We start from the raw sequence: 12,951 nt of genomic DNA, 5'->3' as shown, positions 1-12,951 counted from the left end.
GCAATCATTTCTGATTTTATGACTTCGGGTAAATTTGAAAAGGGTATCAACTTTTTCTTTATTACCCTTATCCCTAAGGTCCAAAGTCTCACTTTAAGGACTTTGGACCCTTTAGCTTAGTGAGTTTGGTCTATAATATTATATCCAAGCTTCTAGCTAACAAACTCAAGATTGTTATCTTTAAGTTAATTAGTGATAATCAGGGTGCTTTTATGATAAGGTGTCAAATTGTTGATGATATCATGTTAGCCAATGAAATTATTCATTGTATGAAGATCAAAAAATTCAACAAAGGTTGGATTGTTTTTAAGCTTGATTTTAAGAAGGCTTCTGATTGTGAAGATTTAGGTTTTCTCTTACTTGTGATGGAAGCTATGGGCTTTGGATAAACATGTCATAATTGGATTCATGATAGCATTTCCATAGTCAGAGTGTCCATTCTTATTAATGGCTTTTCCACTTAAGAGCTTTCTTTGAAGTGAGGACTTAGCCAAGGCCATCCTTTGTCACCATTCCTTTTCATCATGGTAGTGAAGACCTTGCATCTCACTCTCATTAGAGCTGAATGTCTTAATCTTTTTAAAGGCATCCCACCCACAACCTCAAGTATCAGTATCGTCCACCTTCAATTTGCTGATATACTAACATGTTTATTAAAATTGATATACAAGGTGCCATTAATGTCTGTCATCTTTTACGTTGCTTTGAGTTAGCTTCTGGTCTTGATATCAACTTTCAAAAATCTTGTGTCCATCATGTGGGTGTTTCAAATGATGTGGGTAAGAATATCTCAGACATCTTTCATTATGAAATGGGTTCATTACCTTTTAATTATCTTTGTATTCCTCTTGGTGCTAACCCTCGATGCATCAGCACTTACGTCCTAGTTATTAACCACTTTAAGAGGCATCTTGCACTGTGGCAACGAAAATACCTCTCTTTTAAGGGTAGGATCACTCTCGTTAATTAAGTGTTAAACTCTCTTCCTTTATACTACTTTGTTTTTTTTTCAAGCAACAAAAGGAGTCATTTGTAAACTTGAACAATTGAGGTGAGCTTTCTTATGGGGTGGCATAATTGAGAAAAGGAAGAATGCAAAGGTTAAATGGGGTACAATTTGCAAACCAAAGAGATTTGGTGGGCTTGTAATTTCAAGTCTTAAAAATAGGAACTTGGCTTTACTCGCCAAATGGTAGTAGTGCTATGGCATTGATGAAAAAGCCCTCTGGAGATAATTGATTTTTGACAAATATGGTAACAAGCCTTTTTATTGGATGCCCTCTTCTTTTAGCACTAGGAAAATGTCAACCTTATAAAGATCTTTTATTTCTCTACCCTCAAGCTAAGGTATTCAAGATCGAGCTTGTAGTTATATTATGGGAGATGGAACCACTATATTTTTTTGGTTTGACCTTCAGATTGATGATGTTCCTTTGTGCTTGAAACATCCCCGCTTATTTCCTTGGTTGTTTCAAAGGAAATGAAAGTCGTTGTTTCCTGGAACAATGGTTCTTGGTCAATTAATTATAAACAAACCCTTCACACATGGGAAAAGGAAACATATGATGAGATTCTCCAAAATTATCCTCAGTCTCTCTTCTTAATGGAAAAAGAGACAAGCTCATTTGGTTATGTGACTCTAAAGGTACTTTTTCTATCAAAACCTTTTGCTTTTTGCTTAACTCAAATTTTAACGGCCAAGTGGTTTGGTTTCACTCCATTTGGCGCTTGTCTATCCCACCTAAGGTGCAATGTTTTTTAGGGCTCTCAACTATCTATTCCATTCCCACTAGAAGTTTTCTTTTTTCACAATGTGTCCATTTTTCTCCTAACTAGATCTGTTGTTCTTGGTGCGAATAAGTTAAGGAGACATGTTCCCATTTTCTTCTCACTTGTTATTTTAGTTTGTATGTGTGGTGCCCTGTTTTTCACTAGTGGGGTTTTATGTGGTGTTCTACCAACTCAGCGACATCCTTCATTCAAGCTTGGTCAAGCTACCCTCTTTTAGGTATTACTCTTAAACGATGGATGATTGTATGTGGAGCTACTTTTTGGTCCCTATGGTTGGTGTGGAATGATACCTTATTTAATAAAAAAATGAGGAATTGGGATGAAATCTTTTTCTTTATCAAAACTCGTCTCAATTTTGGATTCGTGCATGTGAAAGAGTTGATGCTATTGATAAATATTGTTAGTGGCATGAACCATGGATCTCTCCAATGGAACGCTCTTCATCAAAGGCTTGAGGTCTTTTGCATATCACCTCTTGATGGTGAGTTTAAATTTAACGTGAATGGCTCAGCAAGAGGCAAACTAGGTCCCATAGGTTGTGGAGGTGTCTTTAATGACTCGAAAGGATTTGTTGTGGGTTTATTCTTCGGTTGGTATCCAAAACTTAAATTACATGATGCTTACGGCCATCTTTTATGCCCTGTGTGTTTTCTCAGCTTCCCCCTTTAGAGGTACACCTTTGATCATTGAATTTGACTCCAAGATTCCATTGATTTGGATTCAAAAAACTAAATGTAGAACATGGAATTTATGGCATGTTTTCAATGAGCTTGATGCATTAAGGCTCTCCATTATGGTAACTTTTCATCACACCTTTAGAAAAGGCAACTCATTTGCTGATTCCTAGGCAAGGTATGGAGCTGACAGAACTTCTTTCTTCTTTGCTTGGTGGTAAAATTAGCATCATTTGATTTTTATAATGTGTTTGGTATATTACTGGAAATGTGATTGCTGAGTATGTGATTGCTGAATATATAATTACTGAAAATATAACTCTATAACGTTTAGTATAAAAAAAATAATGATAATAGAAAATGTGATTACTGAAAGGATTACATTATAGTATTTTTTACCAAACGCCCTTTTAGTATTTTTTGCCTTTCATCAAGCTCCATTTGTCTTTATTCTCGGGTTGTCACTTTATGTACAGTGTTCTCTTTTTGTCCCTTTGGTTGTCACTCTGTTATGTTGTTCTTTGATGTAGTAGCATACTTTTTCTAGCCTTTTTCCTGATTTCACTGTATAGTTTTTAGTGATTATTAATACAAATCTTTGCGACTGACAAAAAAAAAACATTTTAAGCTTGATCCAAATTCATTAAAAATAAATAAATTTCAGGCTATAAAATAGCTTTAAGGTTTTGAAGTACCTATGCTCATTCAATTTAAGAACTATATCGGCTAATCATGTCTTCTCTTATTTTAACCTTAACAAATAATTTTTAACTTCATATTTAATTATATTTTCTTTACTTATTTTAACTTTTCTTTTTTATATTTAAATATTCAACAAATTTTCCCAAGTTTTTTCAATACTTTTGATGAAAATTAAGAGAGTTCTCTTATGTCAAAAACATTAAAAAAATCATCACTTATTTTTTTTTTTTGAAAAGATTTTATCATCAAATTTATTTTATTATTGAAAAAATATTAAAAATAAAATTTTTCCTGTCATTTATTTTTTCGAAAAGATTTTATCATCATATTGATTTTAGTGTTTAAAAAATATTAAAAATAAATTTTTTCCTCTTTTTATTTTTTATACTCCTTTCGGATTTTTATTTTGAGAGTAAGATAAGATTTTTATTTTGAGAGGATAATACACGTGACCTCATCGGCACGGCTGCACATGATGTAATCCAGCACAAGCTGGGACGCGTGGAGACCTTCTCCTTAATAGCATCATTTTTCCTATTTGTTTTATTTGTTTTTCGTTTTACAGAACTAGGAGAACAGTAATATACTAATAATATTTGAACAAACGTTATCCTAATTGAATTCGGCAAAAAGAAACTATTATCCTTATTAGGTTGTCAGTTTTGTTGTTTGGTAAACAAAATAGACCATTATACAGATGTTCATCGCGCTAAGTGGTGTGGACATGGCATTAATTAAAGCCACTGATTTGATTGAGCTGAAGCTGATCACTGAAAATTCTCTATGCTGATATAGGATAGTACAGATTTTGGCGTTTTCTTGTTCACTTTTAAGTTGTAACGGCTATAGATTTGAGACATTGGTTTATAACTTATTATAAGTCACATTAACAAATGTTTTCCATAAACAGAAGTCCAAAACCAATCCTGAATTGTCAAGTTTTTATTAATTTGCTGACAACTATATATGGTGAATGGAGCCAACGAATTAAAAGCAAATTTCGGCAAGAGGACAAGCCAAGAACCCGTCTTGGGCATCGCAGTATACAAGACCCGCAAAGGTTGATTGGAATATTTCTTCCTCGTTTCAATATACAAAAATAAAACCACCATCTTTCTTCTCCCTTAATTTTCAAGCCTTCAACATCTTTTTTTCAGTATTAATATCCATCAGGCATCGCCATGTACCCCACAAGCAACCCAAAGTCGATGCCTGTTTTCGGGCAACAGGCTCCAGCAACTGGAGTTCCGATCGGTACCTCAACAAACCAGCCATATTATCCTACTCAATGTGGGAAGGTCCCTTGGTCGACAGGACTCTGTGACTGCTGCTCTGATGTTTCAAATTGTAAGCTTTTCCTTTCAAATAAGTCTCTCTTCTTGGTTCTTTTTGACTCAATATATGCCCACATTGGAAGATTTTATGTTGTATTAATATTTCCTCATTGGCATCCTTGAAATTTGTTTTTAATGACTTAATTTTGTAGGTTGCATCACATGTTGGTGTCCTTACATCACTTTTGGGCAGGTTGCTGAGATCGTCGATCAAGGATCAACTTGTAAGTTATTGTAGGCATAAATGACAAAATAAATACTCTTTTCCTCTCATTTTGTTTTTACCTAACTAACTTTTGTGTATAAGTTTTAATTTTATATTAATTGTTTTTAAATTCTAAGTATTATGATTTTTAATGTCAAAAAGTAAAATAATATAAAAAAAAGAATATTAAGTATTCAAAAGAAAAAAGAGAACATAATTTTTTTTTTCATCTAAAGAAAAGATGGTTAAAGAAAAGGACAGAGGCGATATATTTATTTATAGGGCAACACTAAAATTCATTTTCTATAATTAGGTGGAATTTGTTACTAAAAACTATTAAACAAAAAAATTATAACTGATGACGTGCATGGATTCCTTTTTTTTCTATGTCGTCCAGTTTTTTAATACTTAATAATAATATGCGGTGGTGCAGCTTGCGGAGCAAGTGGAGCCCTCTACGGATTACTTTGTTCGTTCACGGGATGTGCTTGCATTTACTCATCCTTCTATCGCACCAGAATGAGGAGTCAATTCATGCTGGAGGATAGCCCCTGCGGGGACGGCTGCATCCATTTTTGCTGCGAGACCTGCGCCTTGTGTCAAGAGTACCGGGAGCTCAAAAACCGTGGATTTGACATGGCCCTTGGTAATTAAAATGCCAATTTGATTTCACTGATCCAACTTAATTGCATAACCTATTTCTCTCAGTTGTATGATTTTGGAGTATACATCTTTTACGTGCATTTGTTTTGGAATCTGTAGGATGGCAAGGAAACATGGTGAGGCAGCAAAGCAGTGGGATGCCAAAAGCTCCAGTGGTGCAAAGTGGCATGCAAAGATAGTAAAGAGAGATGATCTCTTTCTTAAACATGATGAACCAACTACTTATACTATTTTTCATCCAAAGGGATTGTGATAATTAACAATGTAATTTCACCTCTGGTTATTCTTAAATAATTGTTGGATTGCGATAACAATGTAAATTCAAGTTTGTCTGCTTGCTGGTTTATAATTATAAAGTTCATTTTCTCTTGGGTTCATATACAAGTACTCTGGCTTTGGTGGCTCTGTATATATGACTTGGGTTAAAAAAAGTTGCTCACATTAATTGTTAGTATGTTTAGGGTTTTCCGCTGCTGTAAAATAATTAATTTGAACCTAGCTAACTCTAACCTTTAAATAAGTGGACACTTTTCAATCGAAGTATTTTGCTCTATTCTTGATTCAGATCCTCTTGACCATAAGGAATGGTTTCACTCAATATGGAAGCTTTCAATCCCACCAAAGGTTCAATGTTTCCTATGGCTAGCATTCTTGATTCCATTCCCATTAAACACTTCCTTGCTTCACGTAGGGTGCCATTGAGTGAGGATCAAATTCGTTGTATTTGGTGTGGACTTGAGGAAGACACATGTTTCCATATTTTGATCTCTTGCAATTTCAGTTGGAAAATTTGCTGCTTTGTTCTTCAATGATGGGGTATCGCGTGGTCCATCCCCAACACGATTTCCATGTTCATTCAGTCCTAAGCTGACTGCTCATTTATAGGCGACATACGTAAGCATTAGATGATGGTTTATGGTGCGACCTTTTGGTCTCTGTGGCTTGCGCGTAATGAAGCAGTTTTCTCAAATATAAGTATGTGATGGGAACAAAATCCTATTCCCAATCCGTTCACAGAAACTATTATGGATACATGCTTGTAATGATTATATTGATGAAATTAGATGGGGACTGAACACTTAACTCTAGTATCAGGCAATCCCCTCTTCTTTCACGCCATGGAATTTCATAGCAATCTTCAGGTCTTGATGAATTCAAGTTCAACGTTGACGGCTCAGCTAAAGGAAAACATGGACCGACAAGGTGTGGGTGGTCTTAAGGAACTTGGAGGGTTTTGTTGTTAGAGTGTTCTCTGGCCCTCTTGGCTGCTAAGATTCTAACTTTGTAAAGCTCATGACAATTCTACATGCTCTGAGATTATTTTCTTCCTTTTTGTATAGGGGCTCAAAATTGATCATTGAGTTTGATTCAAAGATTGCTCTGGCTTGCGTGATGAATGATTCACATAGATTTTAGGACCGATGTCAAATTTTCAATAAGATCGATGCTCTTCGACACTTGCTAGGTGGAGTTTCTTTCATCCATACTCTTCGGGAAAGTAACACTTTTGCTGATCACTTGGCTAAATCTAATGTTGATAAAAGTTCTTTATTCACTGCATGTTGGTGACATGCGGCTATGGGATTTATGCTATTATTTATTGCCATGGCTTTGTTCTCAGTCTTTTTAACCCCTTGTTTATGCCTATGGCCATCTCTAATATTGGATTATGTATTGGTTTTCGTTACGCTTGCTGATGTCTCTGCCATTGATTCATGATTATCTGATGATTGGCTCATGACCGACTGCCTGTGATTAAGTTACGATTGCTTACTACCTCTACTGTTCATTTTTCATGTCTATTGTCTTCATGCTTTTGCTTCTACATGCTTCCAGTTATTGTGGTCTGCTGCATTCATTGGATTTGAATTTTATTTTTGATAGGCTACTGCCTTAGGTTAATCTCTGGTTGTAATAGCAGATTTTGCACACATGTTTGTATTAGGATGGTTTTTTCAGTGTAAATAAGTTCTGCTAGCAAGTCTACGTACCTCGTGCTTTTTCTTGGTTATCGCTATAGCCATTGTACTCCCTTATGGGGAACTATACTTTTGTAATTGCTATTGATTATTAATGAATTTTTCATAATTGTTTGAAAAAAAAAATTATACTACTTATGTTAAAGTTTTATGTAATTAATAATGTTAATGACTCATTAATTATTATTATTTTAATTATAACATCACTCAAAAAAAAATTTAGTTCCGTCTCTAATTATACCTTAGACTTCTCAGCTGAGTTGTATCATGCTAGTACTAGTATCTCCCGCCTTTCCTTATTCAAGGCTCAAAATTTTTTTTTTTATTTTTAAAAAGTATTTTTATCGACATTTTTAACCAGCATGTCATTTTAAGTCTCTAATTCACCAGAGACTTCCTATAGCATAAACACCTGATTTTGGAGGAATGAATTGTGCAATTACCAAAGATCTGTTCATTGCACTGTACTACAAGTAATAGGTAGCTATCCATAAACAAACAAGGCTCAAGACTTGTTCTTATTTTTGATATTTCAATGCTATTCAATAAAATCTATCTTGATTTTCCAAAAGAAAAAAAAACAATATTTTCTTATTTCTTTGTGATATTAATAACTTCTTTATTTGTATTTATGCCAATTCCATGTGGACATTATTGATAAAAGCCAAAAAATGTGATATTAGTGAAACTTGTAACCCATCAATAATTCTCTTTCCCCGATAAAAAGTATTTGTTGCCAAAACCTTTTAATAAAATGTCATTCTGTTCCTTAATCTATGAATTGTTGCAATTGAGTTGTTAATCTTATTAATGACAAGTTTAAAAACCCGGAACTTAACATGAAAGGAAATCATTATCAATCTTTTTGTTTAAATTGTCACTTATTTAAATTTATTTTTTTAATAATAATTTAAACTTCACTTAAATTTATTAAAAAAATAAATTTCAGTTTGTAAATCAATTTTAAGATTTGAAAATATAGTTATACACCAAAAAGATAATAGTATCTATAATTCAACCTCGAAAACAGTATTTATTAATCATACATTATTTTATTTTTACTTTGACGAATAATTCTTAATTTTATATTTAATTATTTTAATTTTGCTTTTTTTATTTAAATATTGAAAACTTTTTCAAGTTTTTTCAATATTTTTGACGAAAATTAAGAGAGTTGTGTTATCTCAAGAACATTTAAGAAAATCACTTATTTTTCAAAAAAAGTTTTTAACATTGACTTTATTTTAATATTGAAAATATTATAATAAAACTTTTTTTCTCTTTTTATTTCTTTTTTATACTCCTTTTAACTTTTTATTTTGAGAGGATAATATACGTGACCTGACGGGCACTGCTGCAATTAATGTAATGCAGTACAAGCTGGGACGGGTAGAGACCTCACCTAAGTAGCACCATATTTCCATTTTTTTTCCTTTTTTTCCCCAGGGCCAGGAGAACAGTAATATGCTAATAATATTTGAACAAATCAAAGCTACTAACGTTGTCCTTATTAAATTCAGCAGAAAGAAACTATTATTCTTATCAAGTCGTCAGTTTTGTTGTTTGGTAAACAAAACAGGCCATTCTATAGATGTTCAACGCGCTAAGTGGTGTGGAAATGGTATTAATTAAAGCAAGTGATTTGATTGACCTGAAGCTGATCATGGAAAATTCTGTATGCTGATATAGGATAGTACAGATTATAACTTATTATAATGGAAAATTCACTTTTAATTTGTAACGGCTATAGATTTGAGACATTGGTTATAACTTATAAAAAGTCACATTAAAAAATGTTTTACATAAGCAGAAGTCCAAAACCAATCCTGAATTGCCAGGTTTTTATATATATGGTGAATGGAGCCACGGAATTAAAAGAAAATTCCAGCAAGACGGCAAGCCGAGACTCAGTCTGGGTCATCGCATTGCAAGACCCGCAAAGGTTGATTGGAATATTTCTTCCTAGCTTCAGTATACAAATACAAACCCAACATCTCTCTTCTCCCTTAATTTTCAAGCCTTCAAAATCATTTTTCCAATCTTGATATCCATCAGGCATCGCCATGTACGCCACAAACAACTCAAAGTCGCCACCTGTTTTCGCGCAACAGGCTCCAGCAACCGGTGTTCCGATCGGTACCTCAGCAAACCAGCCATATTATCCTGCTCAAAGTTACGCGCAGCCTGCTCCCCATCATATTCCCCAGCCTGCAGGGAAGGTCTCTTGGTCGACAGGACTCTGTGACTGCTGCTCTGATGTTTCAAATTGTAAGCTTTTCCTTTCAAATCAAGCTTTTCCCCATCATATTTGAAGATTTTAAGTTGTACTAGTATTTCCTCATTGGCATCCTTGAAATTTGTTTTTTATGACTTGGTTTTGTAGGTTGCATCACATGTTGGTGTCCTTGCATCACTTTTGGGCAGATTGCTGAGATCGTCGATCAAGGATCAACTTGTAAGTTATTGGAGGCATAAATGACAAAATAAATACTCTTTTTCCCTTATTTTGTTTGTCCGTAACTAATTTTTATGAAGTTAAGCTTTAATTTTAGTGTATTTTATATTAATTGTTTTTAAAAATTGAAGTATTATGATTTTTAATATCAAAAGTAAAAAAATATATTAAAAAATAAAACTATTAAGAATCCTAGAAAAAAAAAAAAGAGAACATAATTTTTTTATATCTAAAGAAAACAAGGTTAAAGAAAGGACACAGGGGATATATTTATTCATAGGGCAAGACTAAAGTTGATTTTCTCTAATTAGTTGGAGTTTGTTTCTGAAAACTATACACTAAACAAAAAATTAAAACTGATAACCAAAATTAATTAATTGATAAAACTCAATTAATAGATCAATTATATTTAAAGATTCAATCACAAATAATAGACCTAGCTAGACATAAATTTTAGTCAATAATTTATAAATCATGAGAAACTTATCATAATTATTCTTAATCAGAATTACTTATCATAATTTCCGGTGGTGCAGCTTGCGCAGCAAGTGGAGCCCTCTACGGATTACTTTATTGGTTCCCGGGGTGTGCCTGCATTTACTCATGCTCCTATCGCTCCAGAATGAGGAGCCAATACATGCTGGAGGAGAGTTCCTGCGGGGACTGCTGCACTCATTTTTGCTGCGAGACCTGCGCCTTGTGTCAAGAGTACCGGGAACTCAAAAACCATGGATTTGACATGGCCCTTGGTAATTAAAATGCCAATTTGATTTCACTGATCAAACTTAATTGCGTAACCTATTTCTCTCAGTTGTATGATTTTGGAGTGTACACCTTTTACATGTGTTTGTTTTGGAATCTGTAGGATGGCAAGGGAACATGGCGAGGCAGCAAAACCAGGGGATGCCAACGGCTCCAGTGGTGGAAAGTGGCATGCAAAGACATTGAAGAGTGATGATCTCTTTCTTAAATATGATCTACTTATACTTGTTGTCATCCAAAGGGATTGTGATGATTAACAATATAATTTCACCTCTTGTTATATTTTCTTAAATAATTGTTGAATTGTGATAACAATATAAATCCAAGTTGGTGCTTGCTGGTTATAATTATGAACTTCATTTTCTCTTCGGTTCATGTACAACTCTGGTTTTGGTGACTCTGTATACATTACTTGGTTTAAAAAAAAAAGAAAAGAAAACTGTATTCTGTATAATAATTAATTCGAGCCTAGCTAGATCCTTAAAATAAGTAGATACCGAATGAGAATACATTGTATTTGAATAAAAAGGTCATCAATCCTCATTTACTGATTCAAGGTTATAAATATTTAGACCAAACTAAACGTGGATAACTGTTTACGTTTTCTTCATGGCAATCACAATGTGAATTCAAGTACTTTGTCTATGATCATAACTCAAAAGCCAATTTCGTATGCAGGGGTGAAACTAGTCAAGTGTTGTTGAGAGTCAAAGATAAAAAAGAATAAAAGTTAAGAATTTTTAAAATTAATACATTGAATTTAACTAATAATCAAAATATTTATAATAAATAATAATTTTATATAATATATAAATAAAAAAGAACTAAGAAAAAAAATTTATAATAATCTTTTAAAAAAATTATACTCGACGATATTTTTTTTATTCAAATTCATCAATTTTTAATTTTATATTAAAAAGACAAGCAACATCTTTTTCAATATAAATAAGTAAACTATCTGTAATAAATTCATCCTGTATTTTGTTTTAAAGTCTTGTTTTCATAATTTTGATCGAGGCTTGGTGACTTAAATGTAAAAAATCATTTGGATGATTTTGCATCTTTTTCTTTTTAAAGAATTTGACAATTGTTTTCAATTTATTTATACTTTAATCAAATTTTAAAAATATTAATGTAATCAATGTCTAATATTTTTATTTTATTTCTATTTAAACTTAAAATATTAAATATAAAAATGTAATGCATAAACTATATATAGTTAAATACGACATATATGCATTTACATAATAATTAAATAAATAATTAAACAATATAAATGAAACAAAAAGATAAAAGAAAATTTTATCTCTTCCTAGTATTCGTATCAGACGAGTGGTGAGCGGTCCTTATCCAAGTTCATAAAACTCTTTTAAATAATAAAATGTATTTAAATGATGAGTTACGTAAAAAAATAAAATAAAAATAAAAAGATAAAAAAAAAAGAGAAAGAGGAAAAAAATGAGAGAGAGAAAAAGGTGTGAAAAAACTTAATTAAGAATTAAAGTAAAGTTAAGTAAATTTGATAGAATTATTTTATTATTTTTTATTTATATTAATTATTAAATAAAAATTTATAATAATTAAAAATTTATAAAAATTCTAAAAAGACCACAACCTCATAAATATACTATTCCCTTGAGCCATTAAATATATATATATATATATATATATATATATATATATATATATATATATATATATATATACTACATACAAATTTTCAAAAATTTTTTTGTGGCCCTCTCCTATCTTTTCAATTAACTCAGAACAGCACATCCAGCAGCCATACAATGGATCAAGTCGAAGAAATTGAAACGTATTATTTTTTTTAAAAGTAATTTTATTAGTCTCATTAATCAACACGCCATTACAAGTCTGTGGTCTATTATTCAACATAGACTTCCTACGGCGTAACACTTCTGGTTTGAGCAGAACAGAAACTGTAACGCTGATCACTGCTCAAAAAGATATAAGGGGAAACCCAAAGGCTAACCATGAGCCCATAACAAAAGCAGCTCATCATGGGACCCAAACAAAAGCACAAAAAGGAGCCTTCCAAATACACCTGGGCAGCTTAAACACATGAAGGGAAGACCCACATCAAACAAAAACCCACGCACAAATTCATAAACCACTTAAGACCTGTCACTAAATGAAAAACCACAGCTACTTGTTAATTTCCCTAACTTTTTGATAATATTAATTAAGGTAAATTATCTAACCTTTTTAAATTCTTTTCATTTTTATCATCACCTTTCAATAGTAACATTAATTTACCTTTCAAACCTACAACTGTGTCAATATTATGTCCATCCAAATTGAAAATAATGATTTGCAAGGTCATGATCTAAACCCCGTTCTCCTTTGTCATCAACCTTGTTTCTGG

At 32.4% G+C, this 12,951-nt stretch overlaps 2 protein-coding genes across 2 annotated transcripts; both read left to right on the top strand.

Annotated features, from left to right (window-relative positions):
- The first annotated feature begins 4,133 nt into the window (after window positions 1-4,133).
- LOC110423343 (protein PLANT CADMIUM RESISTANCE 2-like) lies at window positions 4,134-5,588 on the top strand. The gene is made up of 5 exons (XM_089784729.1): window positions 4,134-4,227; window positions 4,341-4,514; window positions 4,654-4,725; window positions 5,140-5,352; window positions 5,469-5,588. Exons 1-5 carry the CDS (start codon window positions 4,134-4,136, stop codon window positions 5,546-5,548), a joined length of 633 nt encoding a protein of 210 aa, XP_089640855.1. The 3' UTR covers window positions 5,549-5,588.
- A 3,646-nt stretch (window positions 5,589-9,234) lies between these two features.
- Window positions 9,235-10,929, top strand: LOC110423217 (protein PLANT CADMIUM RESISTANCE 2-like). Its single transcript, XM_021437373.1, has 4 exons — window positions 9,235-9,616; window positions 9,732-9,803; window positions 10,340-10,552; window positions 10,669-10,929. Exons 1-4 carry the CDS (start codon window positions 9,412-9,414, stop codon window positions 10,749-10,751), a joined length of 573 nt encoding a protein of 190 aa, XP_021293048.1. The 5' UTR covers window positions 9,235-9,411; the 3' UTR covers window positions 10,752-10,929.
- Window positions 10,930-12,951: the final 2,022 nt, after the last annotated feature.

The sequence above is a fragment of the Theobroma umbraticum genome, unplaced genomic scaffold (genome assembly GCF_002168275.2).
Source record: "Theobroma umbraticum cultivar Fairchild unplaced genomic scaffold, ASM216827v3 scaffold_20.0, whole genome shotgun sequence".
Lineage (NCBI taxonomy): Eukaryota > Viridiplantae > Streptophyta > Magnoliopsida > Malvales > Malvaceae > Theobroma > Theobroma umbraticum.
This window is presented reverse-complemented; position numbering and strand designations above follow the sequence as displayed.

What these genes read in the sequence shown, in the direction of transcription:
- LOC110423343 (XM_089784729.1), top strand. Translation starts at nt 4,134, where the DNA reads ATGGTGAATGGAGCCAACGAATTAAAAGCAAATTTCGGCAAGAGGACA. An exon ending in CTGCTCTGATGTTTCAAATT is followed by an intron (nt 4,515 to 4,653) that starts GTAAGCTTTTCC and finishes TTAATTTTGTAG; the next exon opens with GTTGCATCACATGTTGGTGT. An exon ending in CGTCGATCAAGGATCAACTT is followed by an intron (nt 4,726 to 5,139) that starts GTAAGTTATTGT and finishes GCGGTGGTGCAG; the next exon opens with CTTGCGGAGCAAGTGGAGCC.
- LOC110423217 (XM_021437373.1), top strand. Translation starts at nt 9,412, where the DNA reads ATGTACGCCACAAACAACTCAAAGTCGCCACCTGTTTTCGCGCAACAG. An exon ending in CGTCGATCAAGGATCAACTT is followed by an intron (nt 9,804 to 10,339) that starts GTAAGTTATTGG and finishes CCGGTGGTGCAG; the next exon opens with CTTGCGCAGCAAGTGGAGCC. An exon ending in TGGATTTGACATGGCCCTTG is followed by an intron (nt 10,553 to 10,668) that starts GTAATTAAAATG and finishes TGGAATCTGTAG; the next exon opens with GATGGCAAGGGAACATGGCG.